Consider the following 19,659-nt stretch of genomic DNA (forward strand, 5'->3'; position numbering starts at 1 on the left):
GAGGTGAAAGCAAAACCTGGAGATGGAAGAGTTTGACTGAGGTGCAGGGTCAGAATTACAAAAAATCATGTTTTAAGATGTGATGGCGAGCTGAGTTGGGCTTAAGAGAAGAGCTAAGTTTTACATTACAGTGTGTGGGCAAGAGCGACCTGAGGAAAAAAAAAAAACCTGAAAAAGGTACGAAGAAGGGGAGGTTGGGAGAGGGAAGAGGCACCACAGACAAGTGAGAAGTAGGAGGGGAGAGAACAAATAGAACCACAATTACAGCGCAAGCAGCAGATGGGCACTAATTAAGTTGAATCAATTAGTGCTTGGTCCATGTTCCACAGAAAGGAACTAATGTAACACTGAACTGAACTGACCAATAAGGAGGCAGCAAAGAAGAGTGACAATGAAGCCAACGAATGGTAAGCAATGGGCGGCTCCAAGCCCTTTATTATAAACAGCACTGTTCAGGCAAGACCTAATGGGGTCTCGAATGACTTGGCTAAGAAAGATCCAGAGATACGGGCTTTAATCCACTTGTCATTGTTTAGTTAAATGCCAACATTGAGTATACTTCCTAATACGAGTAAAGGGTCAGTATTATACCCATTACTCAAGTACAGTGACTGGTCCACTGCAAGCTCGTGTAGACTGATGCCTTTATTAGATAGTGTCTTCAATATGTTCTGCAAATTGGTGCTTCAGCTATTACAGGAGGCAGTGGCACGATGAATCTTGATTCCACTGGAACAGGATGGCTTTTGAGCAGAATGTATTGGCGTAATATAGGCCCCTGCAGCTCCCGTGGTGCGGTAGTCCCTGAGCTACAGGGGGCCCCCTTCAGGACAGTACCGTGGCCGGAGTGCTCCTGACTGAGTCCACAGTGGGGTCCCCTCCATGCAGTTTGCAGCTGGCCCCCTCAAGTTTCGTTACGCTACTGACAAAACAGTGTGCATCATCTGATATTTATTTTATGGTATGCCATTCAACATTTTTTGGATAATGGTAATTATATGCCTGTTTTACTGATTTCTGGGTGGCTTTTGATATGGTGGATAGTAGCTGCTTGTTGGCCAAGTTAACTAAAGTGGCATTAATCAGGCTACGACCGGTTCAGTCACATTTTGCCATGACAGAAACTGGGTGTAAGTCCAATTAGACAATGAAGGGCAATTAATAGATCAAATGGTCTCAAGCAGGGATGTGTTTTAGCACCCTTATTATTTTCTGTATTTCTAGCTGACTTTCCGATACACTTCTGGCATAGCCATGCTTTGCTGCTAAAATTATGGATAAGCATGTGACTTTATTGCTCTACACTGACAATCTTTTTGTTCTGGATTGTACTCTTAAAGGCTTACAAATGCAACTGGATTTTTTACAGCAATATGTTAAAATAATTTAACCATTAATGTGAAGAAGATGATGATATTGGCATTTGGAGGGGAGAGCTTTATTTTTGGCATGGGGAAAGTGAGACTTTGAAGAATGTTAATCAAAATAGATATTGAAGCATTTCATTTACTAACAATCGGAGCTGGAGAGAGGAATTAGAGAAGTTTAGGAGTAACGCCCTGACTTCTTTGATTTTATTCCATGTTTGTTTCAATTCTATGTTGGAGGACATTCAGTAGGGACCTCATTTAAGATTTACAATCAAAAACTGGGACCTGCTACGCTGTATAGGAGTACCCCTTTTTTCTAGCTTCAAAATTTTACAGAACTTCGAAGAAAGATGTTTAGAAAAAGCACAGGGTATGCCTAAGTGCACCACAATGGAATCTGATATAATATGAGCTGCAGACATACATATTTGGGAGTAAAGTGTTTATGTAATTTGACTAAAGGCACAAGAAATCAATTGCAGGAATGGCTCTGAAGGAACCATTATTGAACAAATGTATCTGGGCTAGAAGTAGATTTCTCGCCACAAGGCAGGCTGTGCGTCGATTTTCGGGGCACAAGGAGTTCCTTGAAGAGATGAAGTATTTTTGGCCCTGAGGCTTCAGAATACAGGAGGCAAGCTTAATCCAAGCCCTTGGAGAGCACTTCTCAGCAAAGTTAGAGGGCAACAGGACAACAGCCCTTCTCAGAAAACAGTCCAGATGAGTCCTTTGGTCAGCCAGGCAGTTCCTTTCGACAGGTTGCAGGATCAGGTCCAGAAGTGTTTGAGTTGGTGGGGTCAGAGACCAGTTTATATTCCCAAAAGTGCCTTTGAAGTGGAGGAGACTTCAAAGAGTGGTTTTGAATTGCACAAGGTCCCCTTTCAGTACAGGTCTGTCTGCCAGGTCCCCAGTAGGGGGTTTGGCAGTCCATTATGTGAGGGCAGCCCACTAGCCTTTGGAATGTAAGTGTCAGGCCCTCCACCCTCCTGCCCAGGAACACCCATTCACTATACAGATGAGTGCAGGTGTGACTGAGTATCTTGTGTTTGTGGTTGTCTGGGTGAAATGCACAAGTGAGCTGTCAACCAGCCCAGACGTGGATTGGAGACAGGCTGTAAGGCACAGATGGATTTTGAGTGCAGAGAAATGCTCACTTTCTAGAAGTAAAAACAACAACAGCAGCAAAAACAACAGATGATGGACGGAATGCAGAACATATCAAGCATTCACCCCCAGTCATAGATCTGGGTTTAATCCATCAGTTGTTTTTGCTTGCCATGCCATTTCAGTTTGGACCCAGCCATATGCAATTCAGTCTTGACCCTATTCCCCATGGGAAGAGTCCAGTCCGAACTGCCAGGCCAGGTCCTCCCTGGACCAGAAACAAGCATCCCGGGACCAGTTTCAGGGTATCACCCTTTATCAGCCAGGCTAGCCTGAATCCAGTGGCACACTTACCACCAATGTATAATTAGACTAAGGGACAGAATATGGACCATTTCAAGTTCTGGTATCCTGCAGAATTAGGTCAACACCAGTACATTCATAAGACCTTTACATACCTCTTGCAGGTAGTCTCCCACCCTGCCAGGCAAAGAAAAGTCACAAAAGAAAAATGGGAAGAAGCATGATTTCAGTCCCTCAACAGTGTTATGACAGTGATTCTTAAATGTTTATCCTTAGCGAACCTCTAGCCAGAAAAATAAACAAATCTGTACATGACTTAAAAGCATTTAGACAATATCAGTGTTCTTATTATAATGGGGTACACATGCATCTATACAAAGTCAAACTGCACATGGGGAAAGTAAGTGCCCTTACTAAGTCATTTAAGAAACAAAATACAGACTGTACAGTACCTCCTTTTCGCAGTAGATAGACTGGGATGACGTAGAGCATCACGTGCTGAATATAATAAACTTCCATCTCGAAAGGAAGCTAGTGAAAGAGAATAAAAGGAAGACATTAATTAAACATGGTGAGTGCAGTCAAAAGCATGTTATAAATATACACAATACTAATTACTAGGCAATAAGGACTCACAGCGAGCTGTTTTCTGGGTGGACACCTTTTCTAGGGTCTTTGGTGCACAACTCAAACCTTGCCCCACTGTTCTGACACTACACAACCTGGAGCCACTTGGGTACAAACCAATGGTCACCATAAGAACAGACCAAATGGTTGTTGCATTGTTGCATGACAAACACATCAGTGCACACCAATTGGATGCCAGATCAATCCACACCAATCAGGCACCATATTAGAGCACAATGATTGGATGCCAAGTGAGTACACAGCAATCGGATACCATATTAATGCAAAGCAACAAGAGCGATTGTATACCGATCAGATACCCCATTAGTACATAAAAAAAGGAGTTATAGTGCAGTTTACTATCAAATGGGCACTTGGTGCTATTAGATGGTCATAGGTGGCACATCAGTGCATAAGCAAATGTTATGTAGGTGCAAAACATCCATCATCACATAAACGCAAACCAATCAATCTTCACATTGCAGCACACCAAAGAGATACCACATCGGGGTACAACAATCAGTCATGGAATGGTCAAGTGAGAAGATCTACCAGCAAACAGCTTTTGGATGATGATTACAGAAATTCACTCCACCTAGAAGAGTGGCTGACGGCATCACACTGGCAAATTAGTGGACCTACTACCTTCTGCTGTGAATTTCAGTATAATTGTAATCAATCCAGGAACATATTTCTCAGATACACACTAACAATGATAAATGAAAATGTTCCTCCTAAGGGGGAAGAGCTATCCGGGCTCCCAGACAGATGCCCTTCTCTGAGGCTCCAATGCTGCTCTCGCCGCGCAGCCTTAAACATTAACCTCTTGTGAGACAGAGGCAGGGACAAGATCTTTGGAGCGGACAGATGGGCAGGGGCATGGAGTGATCTGGTCCCAAGCACTTCTCTGCAATTTCTGCCTGAAAAACGCTCTTTCCCCTCTGCCATCAAAGTGGATACCAAGATAGCCCTGTGGCCCTCTGCACTGCCTCAGAACAAGGTTGCTTAATGAGGCAGACTTGTTTTGAGACCAGCCCACTGGTGAGGAATAGCAGGAGACATCAGCCATAAGAGATCTGTGCCCCCCCCCTCCAAAGACCAAAACTGGGGGCACTCAGGGCATCGGTCTGGTGTGGTGATGCGCCAAGCCCAAAGAGTAACAGGGAGAGCCCTTCCGGGCACAGTACGGCCTAGAGAGCCTAGGGGAGAGGAACTCTGTGGATGAGCCCTGACATAATTTGGAGCATCTCAAGAGGCTCAACTACTCCTCAAAGTTCCTCAAAGCAGCGATTACCTGAGCCTAATTGAGATTGGAATCCTGCTGCCAAGCCGCATCCTGAGGCCAAAAATTCACTGAACAGCACTACGTCAAGCAGACCTTCATGCAGGAGGCTTGACACCCTCCTCTCTTTTCCAGGGGATGCAACAAGTCATGACTTGCTGAGGGATCTGAAGGCCTCTGCAGTGATTGAAAGAAGTATGGCATAACTTAGGAGAGAGTAGGCTGTCATGAAGTGCAACTCGAGTGAGTAAAGCAGCACGAAGTGAAATGGGAGAAAACCGCCAGTGGACAGCTGGAGCCAAGAATAGGGAAAGCTTCGCGAAATGTGCCATTTCTGCTATGATCCGCCTGGAACAAGAGGTTGAAGTGCTGAATAGTTAATTGTAGATACTCATACATAAGAATCCCTGGATTCCCTAATTTGGACAATAGGAAAACATCAGAGTGGTAAATTCAGCACTTTCTGCAAACAGAGGTGTAGGGAGAAGATGGCAGAATACCACTGTAAGTCCACAAGGCAATGTGTTTGCAAAGTGCTACTTGTCCCAAATTTAAACAGGACCTGGCAAAATAAGAGGTCAGAGTTCCACATTGTAAGACAAGGCTGCTGGCATTGGAATGCAGTGTCTCCTTGCAGTATCCAGCAAGGTTTTAGGTGCAGAGTTGGGGGAAAACTATGCCTTTATAGCCTCCCAGGCTGAAAGAAAATGACAGAAGGGCAAAAAGCTGGACGCTATACCTGAGCAGCAGATGGGAGGCAAGAAGAAGACCTGAAAAAATCTCTGAGCAGCAGCTGAATGATTCAGACGACACCCTGGGGAAGGAGTTGGATTTGAATGTTCTGCAACTTTTGAATCTTATGATGCTGCATGTTCCCCTCCCCTCTTATTGTTCGCTGACAGGTCGGCAAGTTTCCTTCGGAGAATGTTTCTTCTCATTTGCTGGACTGACTCAATGCTGTTTGCTCAGAGGTGATACGGAATGGCAAGATTTACCGCAAGATGTTGGTTCTATTTGAGAATGTTCTCTTGGCCACATACCCAATAAAACAAATTTAAACCTAAAAAATGGTTCAACCCTTTCCCTAAAGGTTTTTTAATTTTTTAGTTTTGCATCTCTCATGGATCTCATGGCAATTACTTTCTAAATTAGCTAATGGTATCTACTTATGGTACTCAAGATGACCACATAAAGTAAAAGATATGAGCCAAAGTTAGATGCTCTATACCTGAAGATCAGGATACTGAATAATCTTAACTTTACATAATGATCTGTTCCCAATTTAGTGCTCAGTCACCAGCACGTTTGAGTAATGTCGATAACTAAAGTTGCTATTATGTCCAACCCTTCTGGTAGTCTCAGCCTCACAAAAGCCTAATTAAATTCACTGAAAAAAGAACCTGCTCTGTCTTAAGTCACTAGATTCAACTCCCACTACAGCTGGGCGCTTGCCTCTAGTTTCTAGGCATGCACAATTCTGCATTAAACATGGCCTGGAACACAGAGCTAAAAGAGATATGTTGCCACAGTAGAAGGTCCCAGTAATACAACATTCAGGACACAGTACTTAGTTTTGTGCATTAACCCCTTCTGTGCCGCAGACGTAGTGGTTACGTCCTGCGGCACAGTGCTGCTGTGCCGAGGACGTAACCACTACGTCCTCGGCACACAGCCCAGAGGGAGCGCTCTCGCTCCCTCTGTGTGCTTCCCCCCACCCCCCCAAAGTCAGGGATGGAAGGGGAAGCCCTTCCCCTTCCACCCCCGACCCCCCACCCCCCCATAATGACGTCAGCGCGCGATCGCGCGCTGACTTCATTATGGGGATTTCGCCGCACAGGAAGCCATTTGCTTCCTGTGCGGCGAACGGAGAAGAGGTGAATTCCTCTTCCCGGTGGGTGGGGGGTTTGGGCTAAAGAGGCACCGGGGGAAAGGAAAGGCTTTTCCTTTCCCCCGGTGTCTCTTTGAGCATTCCTGCTGCCCGATCGCATTGCGATCGGGCAGCAGGAATGCCCACTAGACACCAGGGATTTGTTTTTTTTGTTTTTCTTCACTGTTTCTTGTTTGCGGGGAGCGGCCCCTTGGGCAAGGGTCGCTCCCCTTGTGGGGGCAATTAGTTACGGCCATTTCTGCCCCCCTTGGGGGCAGATTGGCCTACTTTTTAGGCGGATCTGCCCCCAAGGGGGGCAGAAACCACTGGATCACCAGGGATTTATATTTTCTGTGCATTTATGTTGGGGGGGGTGCCCCCTTGGGCAAGGGGCGCCCCCCCCCAAGGGGGCAGAGAACTGTTGGCCTTTTCTGCCCCCCTGGGATTGTGTGTGTAGTGGATGGGGGGGCGCCCCCTTGGGCAAGGGTCGCTCCCCTTTGGGGGGCATGTCTTTTAGGGCCATTTCTGCCCCCCTTGAGGGCAGATCAGCCTATTATTTTTAGGCTGATCTGCCCCCAAGGGGGGCAGAAACCACTAGAACGCCAGGGATGTTTTTTTATGTGTTTATTTTTGTGGGGGGGCGTCCCCTTGGGCACGGGGCGCCCCCCCAAGGGGGGCATTGACCTGTTGGCCATTTCTGCCCCCCCTGGGGGCAGGTGGGCCTATTTTTCTAGACCCACCTGCCCCCAAGGGGGGCAGAAGCCACGTAGACACCAGGGATAGTGTGTGTGTGTGTGTGTGTGTTAGTGGATGGGGGGGGCTTGGGCAAGGGTCGCCCCCCACTTTGGGGGCACATGTACCCAGGCCATTTCTGCACCCCTTGGAGACAGATCAGCCTATTATTTTTAGGCTGATCTGCCCCCAAGGGGGGCAGAAACCACTAGAACGGCAGGGATTTTTCTTTATGTGTTTATTTTTGTGGGGGGGCGTCCCCTTGGGCACGGGGCGCCCCCCCAAGGGGGGCATTGACCTGTTGGCCATTTCTGCCCCCCCTGGGGGCAGATGCCACGTAGACACCAGGGATAGTGTGTGTGTGTGTGTGTGTGTTAGTGGATGGGGGGGGGGGGCTTGGGCAAGGGTCGCCCCCCACTTTGGGGGCACATGTACCCAGGCCATTTCTGCACCCCTTGGAGACAGATCAGCCTATTATTTTTAGGCTGATCTGCCCCCAAGGGGGGCAGAAACCACTAGAACACCAGGGATTTTTTTTTATTTGTTTATTTTTGTGGGGGGGCGTCCCCTTGGTCACGGGGCGCCCCCCCAAGGGGGGCATTGACCTGTTGGCCATTTCTACACCCCCTGGGGGCAGATGGGCCTATTTTCTTAGGCCCACCTGCCCCCAAGGGGGCAGAAGCCACTTAGGCACCAGGGATAGTGTTGTGTGTGTTTTTTTTGTTTTTTTTTGTTTGAGGGCTGTCCCCTTTGGCAAGGGTCGCTCTCCATGGGGACACAGTACTAAAGGTATTTTTTGGCTTCCTTGGGGCAGACAGGCCTATTTTTTTAGTAGGCCCATCTGCCCCTATGGCAGAATCCACTTAGGCACCAATTTCTAAAATGTTTGATGGTGGGGTGTTTGTCAACTGAAGAAGTCTTTGCATTTGTGATAACAAATGTTTTCCTCCTTTTTGTTCTAGTTCAAAGCTTTTGCTTTATTTGCTGTGGCTCCTTGCGGTTTTGGCGGTGGTTGACCTGCAGTTTGCACAGTTGCATGTTTTAGGTAAGTAAAAACAATTTACTCCAAAGGAGTATTGTTGCCATGCATGAATGACATGTTTGTAGGGGGTGTACTAAATGCAGGATTGTGTGTGAAATTGTCCTTAGGTTTGTGCACAATGATATTTGTTTTGTCTTATTTCTAATTTGCCTTTCTTTATTTCTTTTTAGTGGGATATCATTGGTGATTGCTGTGTAGTTGCTGGTGAATCAAGCTTTTTCAGGCAAGTGAGCGGTATAGTTTTTGAGTTTGTAACTCTTACTAACAAAGCTACACTTTGTTACTTGTCTTACACAGTGCTGGTTGTTGGTGGTGAATTTGTCCAGTTAATTTTAGCAGGAGAGATCATGGCTAGCCGCAGGATGACCGCTCAGCAGGTGGTTGGTATGCTTTTTGAGTCACAGTCTGATCATGACTATGAGACGGACTCTGCATCTGAGGCAGAGGAGGAAGTCAGAGATTCTGGCAGTGATGTTTCTGTTGGAGGGGAATCTTCTGATGATGAAGCCACACTCAGTGCAGATGAAGGTTCTGTTTTAGAGGAGGACATTGATGTGCCAATAGTGCAGCAACCTGGGGCTGAAAGGTTTCCCGTTAGAAGACCTGATGTCTGGGTTGCCCCAAACATGGAGCAGCCAGAGTTGCCTGCCTTTACTGGTCTACCGGGGTGTAACACCAATACAGAGAACTTTATGCCTATCAATTTCTTTGAGTTATTCATGGATGATGTGTTTTTGGAAGAGATTGTTGAGCAGACTAATTTGTATGCGGAGCAGCATTTGAGGGACAACGCTGCTAGACTTAGGCCACACTCTAGAGCTGCCCAGTGGATTCCCACAAATTTGGAGGAGATAAAAAAGTTTTTGGGTTTGACTTTTTTGATGGGGTTGATAAGGAAGCCGTCACTGGCTTCTTATTGGTCTACTAGTCCCTTGATGGCAACAGCTATATTTCCAGCTACCATGAGTCGTAATCGGTATTTGCTTCTTCTTAGGATGCTGCATTTTGTTGACAATGCATTAGCCTTGCCACGAGATCACCCAGATTCTGACCGTCTTTTTAAGATTAGGCCTGTCCTTGATCATTTTGTAGATCGGTTTTCGGAGGTCTATGTTCCAGGCAAAGAGTTAAGTGTGGACGAGTCTTTGGTCCTCTTCAAGGGTCGTTTGGTTTTTAGGCAGTACATTCCTAGCAAAAGGGCACGATATGGAATTAAATTGTATATGCTGTCTGAAAGTAGGACAGGATATGTGTATAGTTTCCGTGTGTACACTGGTAGGGATTCCAATATTGACCCCCCTGGTTGTCCTCCCACTTTTGGAGTTACTGAGAAAATTGTGTGGGATCTTGGTAGACGACTGTTCAACAAAGGTCACCATTTGTATGTAGATAACTTCTACACTGGTGTGCAGTTGTTCAAGGAATTGTTTAGAGTGGACACAGTTGCTTGTGGCACAATCCGTTCTAACCGGAAAGGCTATCCAAGGGAGCTTGTCTGTAAAAAACTTGAGAGGGGACAGTGCTGTGCCTTGCGGAACGAGGAGCTGCTAGCTTTGAAATTTTCAGACAAGAGGGATGTCTACATGCTAAATACCATCCATGATGAGAGTACTTCCCCTGTGACTGTTTGGGGCCAGGTTGCTGAAGTGCGCAAACCTGTGTGCATTTTAGATTATAATAAGCACATGGGAGGTGTAGATAGAGTTGACCAGAGGTTGGAACCTTATACTGCTATTCGTAAGTCTTATGTTTGGTATAAGAAGTTAGCACTTCACCTCTTCCACTTAGCAACCTTCAATGCTTTTATTGTGTTTAGGGATAGGTCTCCAGACTCAAAGATGACATTTGTGAAATTTCAGGAGTCAGTGATAGAGAGCCTTATTGTGGTGGAACAGGCCAGAGTTCCTAGAGAAGCAGTGGTGGAGGATGTGGCTAGATTGAAAGATCGCCACTTTGCTGAGCACATTCCTCCCACACCCAAAAAAGACTTTCCAGCTAAGAAATGTAGAGTGTGTTTTCGAAGAGGTATCCGGAGGGAGTCTCGAATGTACTGCCCAGATTGTCCTTCAAAGCCTGGGCTGTGTGTCGGTGCTTGTTTTAAGAATTACCACACCCAGAAGAATTTCTGGGAACAACCATGAGTGTAAACTCATGTCTGTTTTGTATTTTCATGTGTTTAGTTTCATGGTTAGCATTTCTGTCATGTTCTTAGTTAGAGCTTTTGTGTTTGTTGTTTTGTAATTCTTTCTACTTAGTTAGGGGTTCCTCTGTTTGAAAAAAAAAAAAAAATATGATGCCATTGTGTGTGGAGTGGGGCTTGGCTGAGACTGTACATATTGACTTGATGTTGGCTACTGCAACACACTGCCAGCCAAACACCAGTCCACACACTCCCATCAGCTGGTGTGATTGTTGTATCAGGCATGTGGGCGTATGTAAGTGATGGGCCCTTGAGTGGCGCTGTCTGTCGATGTGAGTGTTGTAATGTGCTGGGCCCGTGGCTGGCGGTGTGAATGGCCTTGTGTGTGTCATGTATGAAAGTTGTGTGAATGGACTGTAAAGCGGTTGGGGCCTTGTCGCGGCTTTACAGCTCACGAGCTGTGAGTCATTGGTTCAGTTTTTTGCCTTTCAGTTACTAACAGTGCTTTTCATTTTTGTGAAAGCTCTTGTTAGTAAAATTTGATCCACTGAACCATCACTCACCCTCGTGCCAAATCCAACCAGTATGTGTGGTAAAAATGACCAAACCTGCTCCGCTGTAATCAGGCGTCGCAGCACACCTATGACACGCTAGGTGCCTCAGGTGGGACCCCGATGATGAAGCATGCCACCAACTTGGTTGGTGGGTGAGGGGTCTTTTTCACATAACCTAAGTGTGTTTCTTTTCAAAATTTTAGTGTTTGGCACATCACGGACGTATGTGGGCACATCAAAACGATATATTACAAAACTACCTGTGTTTGGGGGGGGAGAGGGCACCTATGTTTTTGGTCCTGTGTGCGGCCTTCATCTAGGGAAACCTACCAAACCCAGACATTTTTTAAAACTAGACACCCCAAGGAGTCCAGGGAGGTGTGGCTTGCGTGGATCCCCCAACATTTTCTTACCCAGACTCCTCTGTAAACCTCAAAATGTGCTTAAAAAAAGCATATTTTCCTGACTTTTCTTCGTACGATCACCACTCCAGCACAAAATTCCTACTCCCCAGTGTTCCCCTCAGTCTCCCAAATAAAATGACACCTCACGTATGTGGGTCCCCAAAGCAGAGTCAGTCTAAAGATGTATAAAAGAATATGTCCTTATAAACTCGCAGTACTATCCCCTGTATCTCTACAAGTTTTGGGCCTTATTCTGTTGGAGGCACCTGGCCCACCCACACAAGTGAGGTATCATTTTTATCGGGAGACTTGGGGGAACGCTGGGTGGAAGGAAATTTGTGGCTCCACTCAGATTCCAGAACTTTCTGTCACCGAAATGTGTGAAAAATGCGTTTTTTTAGCCAAAATTTGAGGTTTGAAAAGGATTCTGGGTAACAGAACCTGGTCAGAGCCCCTCAAGTCACCCCATCTTGGATTCCCCTAGGTCTCTAGTTTTCAGAAATGCACAGGTTTGGTAGGTTTCCCTAGGTGCTGGCTGAGCTACAGGCCAAAAACTACAGGTAGGCACTGTTTTCAATGAAAAAATGTGATGTGGCCACGCTGCGCTTTGGGGCGTTTCCTGTCGCGGGCGCTAGGCCTACCCACACAAGTGAGGTATCATTTTTATCGGGAGACGTGGGGGAACGCTGGGTGGAAGGAAATTTGTGGCCCCTCTCAGATTCCAGAACTTTCTGCCACAGAAATGTGAGGAACATGTGTTTTTTTTAGCCAAATTTTGAGGTTTGCAAAGGATTCTGGGTAACAGAACCTGGTCCGAGCCACACAAATCACCCCATCTTGGATTCCCCTAGGTCTCTAGTTTTCAGAAATGCACAGGTTTGGTAGGTTTCCCTAGGTGGCGGCTGAGCTAGAGGCCAAAATCTACAGGTAGGCACTTTGCTAAAAACAGGTCTATTTTCTGTGATGTGTCCACGTTGCGCTTTGGGGCGTTTCCTGTCGCGGGCGCTAGGCCTACCCACACAAGTGAGGTATCATTTTTATCGGGAGACGTGGGGGAACGCTGGGTGGAAGGAAATTTGTGGCTCCTCTCAGATTCCAGAACTTTCTGCCACAGAAATGTGAGGAACATGTGTTTTTTTAGCCAAATTTTGAGCTTTGCAAAGGATTCTGGGTAACAGAACCTGGTCCGAGCCCCGCCAGTCACCCCTCCTTGGATTCCCCTAGGTCTCTAGTTTTCAGAAATGTACAGGTTTGGTAGGTTTCCCTAGGTGCCGGCTGAGCTAGAGGCCAAAATCTACAGGTAGTCACTTCGCAAAAAACAGGTCTATTTTCTGTGATGTGTCCACGTTGCGCTTTGGGGCGTTTCCTGTCGCGGGCGCTAGGCCTACCCACACAAGTGAGGTATCATTTTTATCGGGAGACGTGGGGGAACGCTGGGTGGAAGGAAATTTGTGGCTCCTCCCAGATTCCAGCACTTTCTGCCACAGAAATGTGAGGAACATGTGTTTTTTTTAGCCAATTTTTGAGGTTTGCAAAGGATTCTGGGTAACAGAACCTGGTCCGAGCCCCGCCAGTCACCCCTCCTTGGATTCCCCTAGGTCTCTAGTTTTCAGAAATGTACAGGTTTGGTAGGTTTCCCTAGGTGCCGGCTGAGCTAGAGGCCAAAATCTACAGGTAGTCACTTCACAAAAAACACCTCTGTTTTCTTCTAAAATTTTGGTGGTGTCCACGTTGCGCTTTGGGGCGTTTCCTGTCACGGGCGCTAGGCCTATCCACGCAAGTGAGGTATCATTTTTATCGGGAGACTTGGGGGAACGCTGGGTGGAAGGAAATTTGTGGCTCCTCTCAGATTCCAGAACTTTCTGCCACAGAAATGTGAGGAACATGTGTTTTTTTAGCCAAATTGTGAGGTTTGCAAAGGATTCTGGGTAACAGAACCTGGTCCGAGCCACACAAATCACCCCATCTTGGATTCCCCTAGGTCTCTAGTTTTCAGAAATGCACAGGTTTGGTAGGTTTCCCTAGGTGCCGGCTGAGCTAGAGGCCAAAATCTACAGGTAGTCACTTCGCAAAAAACAGGTCTATTTTCTGTGATGTGTCCACGTTGCGCTTTGGGGCGTTTCCTGTCGCGGGCGCTAGGCCTACCCACACAAGTGAGGTATCATTTTTATCGGGAGACGTGGGGGAACGCTGGGTGGAAGGAAATTTGTGGCTCCTCTCAGATTCCAGAACTTTCTGCCACAGAAATGTGAGGAACATGTGTTTTTTTGAGCTTTGCAAAGGATTCTGGGTAACAGAACCTGGTCCGAGCCCCGCCAGTCACCCCTCCTTGGATTCCCCTAGGTCTCTAGTTTTCAGAAATGCACAGGTTTGGTAGGTTTCCCTAGGTGGCGGCTGAGCTAGAGGCCAAAATCTACAGGTAGGCACTTTGCTAAAAACAGGTCTGTTTTCTGTGATGTGTCCACGTTGCGCTTTGGGGCGTTTCCTGTCGCGGACGCTAGGCCTACCCACACAAGTGAGGTATCATTTTTATCGGGAGACGTGGGGGAACGCTGGGTGGAAGGAAATTTGTGGCCCCTCTCAGATTCCAGAACTTTCTGCCACAGAAATGTGAGGAACATGTGTTTTTTTAGCCAAATTTTGAGGTTTGCAAAGGATTCTGGGTAACAGAACCTGGTCCGAGCCACACAAATCACCCCATCTTGGATTCCCCTAGGTCTCTAGTTTTCAGAAATGCACAGGTTTGGTAGGTTTCCCTAGGTGGCGGCTGAGCTAGAGGCCAAAATCTACAGGTAGGCACTTTGCTAAAAACAGGTCTATTTTCTGTGATGTGTCCACGTTGCGCTTTGGGGCGTTTCCTGTCGCGGGCGCTAGGCCTACCCACACAAGTGAGGTATCATTTTTATCGGGAGACGTGGGGGAACACTGGGTGGAAGGAAATTTGTGGCTCCTCTCAGATTCCAGAACTCTCTGCCACAGAAATGTGAGGAACATGTGTTTTTTTAGCCAAATTTTGAGCTTTGCAAAGGATTCTGGGTAACAGAACCTGGTCCGAGCCCCGCCAGTCACCCCTCCTTGGATTCCCCTAGGTCTCTAGTTTTCAGAAATGTACAGGTTTGGTAGGTTTCCCTAGGTGCCGGCTGAGCTAGAGGCCAAAATCTACAGGTAGTCACTTCGCAAAAAACACCTCTGTTTTCTTCCAAAATTTTGGTGGTGTCCACGTTGCGCTTTGGGGCGTTTCCTGTCGCGGGCGCTAGGCCTACCCACGCAAGTGAGGTATCATTTTTATCGGGAGACTTGGGGGAACGCTGGGTGCAAGGAAATTTGTGGCTCCTCCCAGATTCCAGAACTTTCTGCCACAGAAATGTGAGGAACATGTGTTTTTTTTAGCCAATTTTTGAGCTTTGCAAAGGATTCTGGGTAACAGAACCTGATCCGAGCCCCGCCAGTCACCCCTCCTTGGATTACCCTAGGTCTCTAGTTTTCAGAAATGTACAGGTTTCGTAGGTTTCCCTAGGTGCCGGCTGAGCTAGAGGCCAAAATCTACAGGTAGTCACTTCGCAAAAAACACCTCTGTTTTCTTCCAAAATTTTGGTGGTGTCCACGTTGCGCTTTGGGGCGTTTCCTGTCGCGGGCGCTAGGCCTACCCACGCAAGTGAGGTATCATTTTTATCGGGAGACTTGGGGGAACGCTGGGTGCAAGGAAATTTGTGGCTCCTCCCAGATTCCAGCACTTTCTGCCACAGAAATGTGAGGAACATGTGTTTTTTTTAGCCAATTTTTGAGCTTTGCAAAGGATTCTGGGTAACAGAACCTGGTCCGAGCCCCGCCAGTCACCCCTCCTTGGATTCCCCTAGGTCTCTAGTTTTCAGAAATGTACAGGTTTGGTAGGTTTCCCTAGGTGCCGGCTGAGCTAGAGGCCAAAATCTACAGGTAGTCACTTCACAAAAAACACCTCCGTTTTCTTCTAAAATTTTGGTGGTGTCCACGTTGCGCTTTGGGGCGTTTCCTGTCACGGGCGCTAGGCCTATCCACGCAAGTGAGGTATCATTTTTATCGGGAGACTTGGGGGAACGCTGGGTGGAAGGAAATTTGTGGCTCCTCTCAGATTCCAGAACTTTCTGCCACAGAAATGTGAGGAACATGTGTTTTTTTAGCCAAATTGTGAGGTTTGCAAAGGATTCTGGGTAACAGAACCTGGTCCGAGCCACACAAATCACCCCATCTTGGATTCCCCTAGGTCTCTAGTTTTCAGAAATGCACAGGTTTGGTAGGTTTCCCTAGGTGGCGGCTGAGCTAGAGGCCAAAATCTACAGGTAGGCACTTTGCTAAAAACAGGTCTGTTTTCTGTGATGTGTCCACGTTGCGCTTTGGGGCGTTTCCTGTCGCGGGCGCTAGGCCTACCCACACAAGTGAGGTATCATTTTTATCGGGAGACGTGGGGGAACGCTGGGTGGAAGGAAATTTGTGGCTCCTCTCAGATTCCAGAACTTTCTGCCACAGAAATGTGAGGAACATGTGTTTTTTTAGCCAAATTTTGAGGTTTGCAAAGGATTCTGGGTAACAGAACCTGGTCCGAGCCCCGCCAGTCACCCCTCCTTGGATTCCCCTAGGTCTCTAGTTTTCAGAAATGCACAGGTTTGGTAGGTTTCCCTAGGTGGCGGCTGAGCTAGAGGCCAAAATCTACAGGTAGGCACTTTGCTAAAAACAGGTCTGTTTTCTGTGATGTGTCCACGTTGCGCTTTGGGGCGTTTCCTGTCGCGGGCGCTAGGCCTACCCACACAAGTGAGGTATCATTTTTATCGGGAGACGTGGGGGAACGCTGGGTGGAAGGAAATTTGTGGCTCCTCTCAGATTCCAGAACTTTCTGCCACAGAAATGTGAGGAACATGTGTTTTTTTAGCCAAATTTTGAGGTTTGCAAAGGATTCTGGGTAACAGAACCTGGTCCGAGCCACACAAATCACCCCATCTTGGATTCCCCTAGGTCTCTAGTTTTCAGAAATGCACAGGTTTGGTAGGTTTCCCTAGGTGGCGGCTGAGCTAGAGGCCAAAATCTACAGGTAGGCACTTTGCTAAAAACAGGTCTGTTTTCTGTGATGTGTCCACGTTGCGCTTTGGGGCGTTTCCTGTTGCGGGCGCTAGGCCTACCCACACAAGTGAGGTATCATTTTTATCGGGAGACTTGGGGGAACATAGAATAGCAAAACAAGTGTTATTGCCCCTTGTCTTTCTCTACATTTTTCCCTTCCAAATGTAAGACAGTGTGTAAAAAAGACGTCTATTTGAGAAATGCCCTGTAATTCACATGCTAGTATGGGCACCCCGGAATTCAGAGATGTGCAAATAACCACTGCTTCTCAACACCTTATCTTGTGCCCATTTTGGAAATACAAAGGTTTTCTTGATAGCTATTTTTTACTCTTTATATTTCAGCAAATGAATTGCTGTATACCCGGCATAGAATGAAAACCCACTGCAGAGTGCAGGTCATTTATTGGCTCTGGGTACCTAGAGTTCTTGATGAACCTACAAGCCCTATATATCCCCGCAACCAGAAGAGTCCAGCAGACGTAACGGTATATTGCTTTCGAAAATCTGACATTGCAGGAAAAAGTTACAGAGTAAAACTTAGAGAAAAATTGATGTTTTTTTCACCTCAATTTCAATATTTTTCTTTTTCAGTTGTTATTTTCTGTAGGAAACCCTTGTAGGATCTACACAAATTACCCCTTGCTGAATTCAGAATTTTGTCTACTTTTCAGAAATGTTGCGGTTTATGGGATCCAGCGTTGGTTTCATGCCCATTTCTGTCACTGACTGGAAGGAGGCTGAAAGCACAATAAATCGTAAAAATGGGGTATGTCCCAGTAAAATGCCAAAATTGGGTTGAAAAATTGGGTTTTCTGATTCAAGTCTGCCTGTTCCTGAAAGCTGGGAAGCTGGTGATTTTATCACTGCAAACCCTTTGTTGATGCCCTTTTCAGGGAAAAAACCACAAGCCTTCTTCTGCAGCCCATTTTTCCAAATTCTTTTTTAAAAAATGAAATTTTCACTGTTTTTTGGCTAATTTCTTGGCCTCCTTCTGGGGAACCCACAAAGTCTGGGTACCTCTAGAATCCCTAGGATGTTGGAAAAAAAGGACGCAAATTTGGCGTGGGTAGCTTACGTGAACAAAAAGTTATGAGGGCCTAAGCGCGAACTGCTCCAAATAGCCAAAAAAAGGCTCGGCACAGGAGGGGGAAAAGGCCTGGCAGCGAAGGGGTTAAGTGAGAAAAGGATATTTGCTGGAATATCATTTGATTGCTGATTAGAGTTATATGAATGCATCAGACCAGAAGCTAGTAAGGCGTGATCTGCTTTTGAAAAAACAGAACATGTGATCATCAACAAAGACTGGAAGCAAAGAGGTTTAATGTTTAGAAAATTATTTTACAGGGTGCACCATCACAATCGCAATATGGTGCCTGTAGGAGGCTGGCCTGGCTTGTAGTGGGTACCAAGGGGTACTTACGCCTTGCACCAGGTCCAGGTATCCCTTATTAGTGTAGAGGGGTGTCTAGCAGCTTAGGCTGATAGAAAAGGTAGCTTAGCAGAGTAGCTTAGGCTGAACTAGGCGACGAGTGAAGCTCCTACAGTACCACTAGTGTCATATGCACAATATCATAAGAAAACACAATACACAGATATACTAAAAATAAAGGTACTTTATTTTTATGACAATATGCCAAAAGTATCTCAGTGAGTACCCTCAGTTTGAGGATAGCAAATATACACAATATATATGTACAAAATACCAAAATATGCAGTAATAGCAATAGAAAACAGTGCAAACAATGTATAGTCACAATAGAATGCAATGGGGGCACATAGGGATAGGGGCAACACAAACCATATACTCTAAAAGTGGAATGCGAACCACGAATGGACTCCAAACCTATGTGACCTTGTAGAGGGTCGCTGGGACTGTAAGAAAACAGTGAGGGTTAGAAAAATAGCCCACCCCAAGACCCTGAAAAGTGGGTGCAAAGTGCACCTAAGTTCCCAAGAGAGTACAGAAGTCGTGATAGGGGAATTCTGCAAGAAACAACAACACCAGCAATGCAACAACGATGGATTTCCTGACGAGGGTACCTGTGGAACAAGGGGACCAAGTCTAAGAGTCACGATCAAGTCGGGAGTGGGCAGATGTCCAGGAAATGCCAGCTGTGGGTGCAAAGAAGCTGCCACCGGATGGTAGAAGCTGTGGATTCTGCAAGAACGACAAGGGCTAGAAACTTCCCCTTTGGAGGATGGATGTCCCACGTCGTGAAGAGTCGTGCAGAAGTGTTTCCGTGCCGAAAGACCGCAAACAAGCCTTGCTAGCTGCAAGGGTCGCGGTTAGGGTTTTTGGATGCTGCTGTGGCCCAGGAGGGACCAGGATGTCGCCAATTGTGTGAGGAGACAGAGGGGGTGCCCAGCAAGAGAAGGAGCCCACTCAGAAGCAAGCAGCACCCGCAGAAGTGCCGGAACAGGCACTACGAAGTGGAGTGAACCGGAGCTCACCCGAAGTCACAAAGGAAGGTCCCACGACGCCGGAGGACAACTCAGGAGGTCGTGCACTGCAGGTTAGAGTGCCGGGGACCCAGGCTTGGCTGTGCACAAAGGAAATCCTGGAAGAGTGCACAGGAGCCGGAGCAGCTGCAAAACACGCGGTTCCCAGCAATGCAGTCTAGCGTGGGGAGGCAAGGACTTACCTCCACCAAACTTGGACTGAAGAGTCACTGGACTGTGGGAGTCACTTGGACAGAGTTGCTGAGTTCAAGGGACCTCGCTCGTCGTGCTGAGAGGAGACCCAGAGGACCGGTGAAGCAGTTCTTTGGTGCCTGCGGTTGCAGGGGGAAGATTCCGTCGACCCACAGGAGATTTCTTCGGAGCTTCTAGTGCAGAGAGGAGGCAGACTACCCCCACAGCATGCACCACCAGGAAAACAGTTGAGAAGGCGGCAGGATCAGCGTTACAAGGTCGCAGTAGTCGTCTTTGCTACTTTGTTGCAGTTTTGCAGGCTTCCAGCGCGGTCAGCAGTCGATTCCTTGGCAGAAGGTGAAGAGAGAGATGCAGAGGAACTCGGATGAGCTCTTGCATTCGTTATCTAAAGTTTCCCCAGAGACAGAGACCCTAAATAGCCAAAAAAGGAGGTTTGGCTACCTAGGAGAGAGGATAGGCTAGCAACACCTGGAGGAGCCTATCAGAAGG

General features: G+C 47.0%; 1 protein-coding gene across 1 annotated transcript in view; it reads right to left on the reverse strand.

The window, feature by feature from the left end:
• Positions 1-19,659, reverse strand: part of TMEM164 (transmembrane protein 164) — a 284,841-nt gene that overhangs the window by 46,097 nt on the left and 219,085 nt on the right. Inside the window, exon 4 of the mRNA XM_069211436.1 lies at positions 3,230-3,308. Within this exon, the coding sequence (XP_069067537.1) occupies positions 3,230-3,308 (79 nt within the window). The remainder of the gene's footprint in view (positions 1-3,229; positions 3,309-19,659) is intronic.

Source organism: Pleurodeles waltl, chromosome 2_1 (genome assembly GCF_031143425.1).
Source record: "Pleurodeles waltl isolate 20211129_DDA chromosome 2_1, aPleWal1.hap1.20221129, whole genome shotgun sequence".
Lineage (NCBI taxonomy): Eukaryota > Metazoa > Chordata > Amphibia > Caudata > Salamandridae > Pleurodeles > Pleurodeles waltl.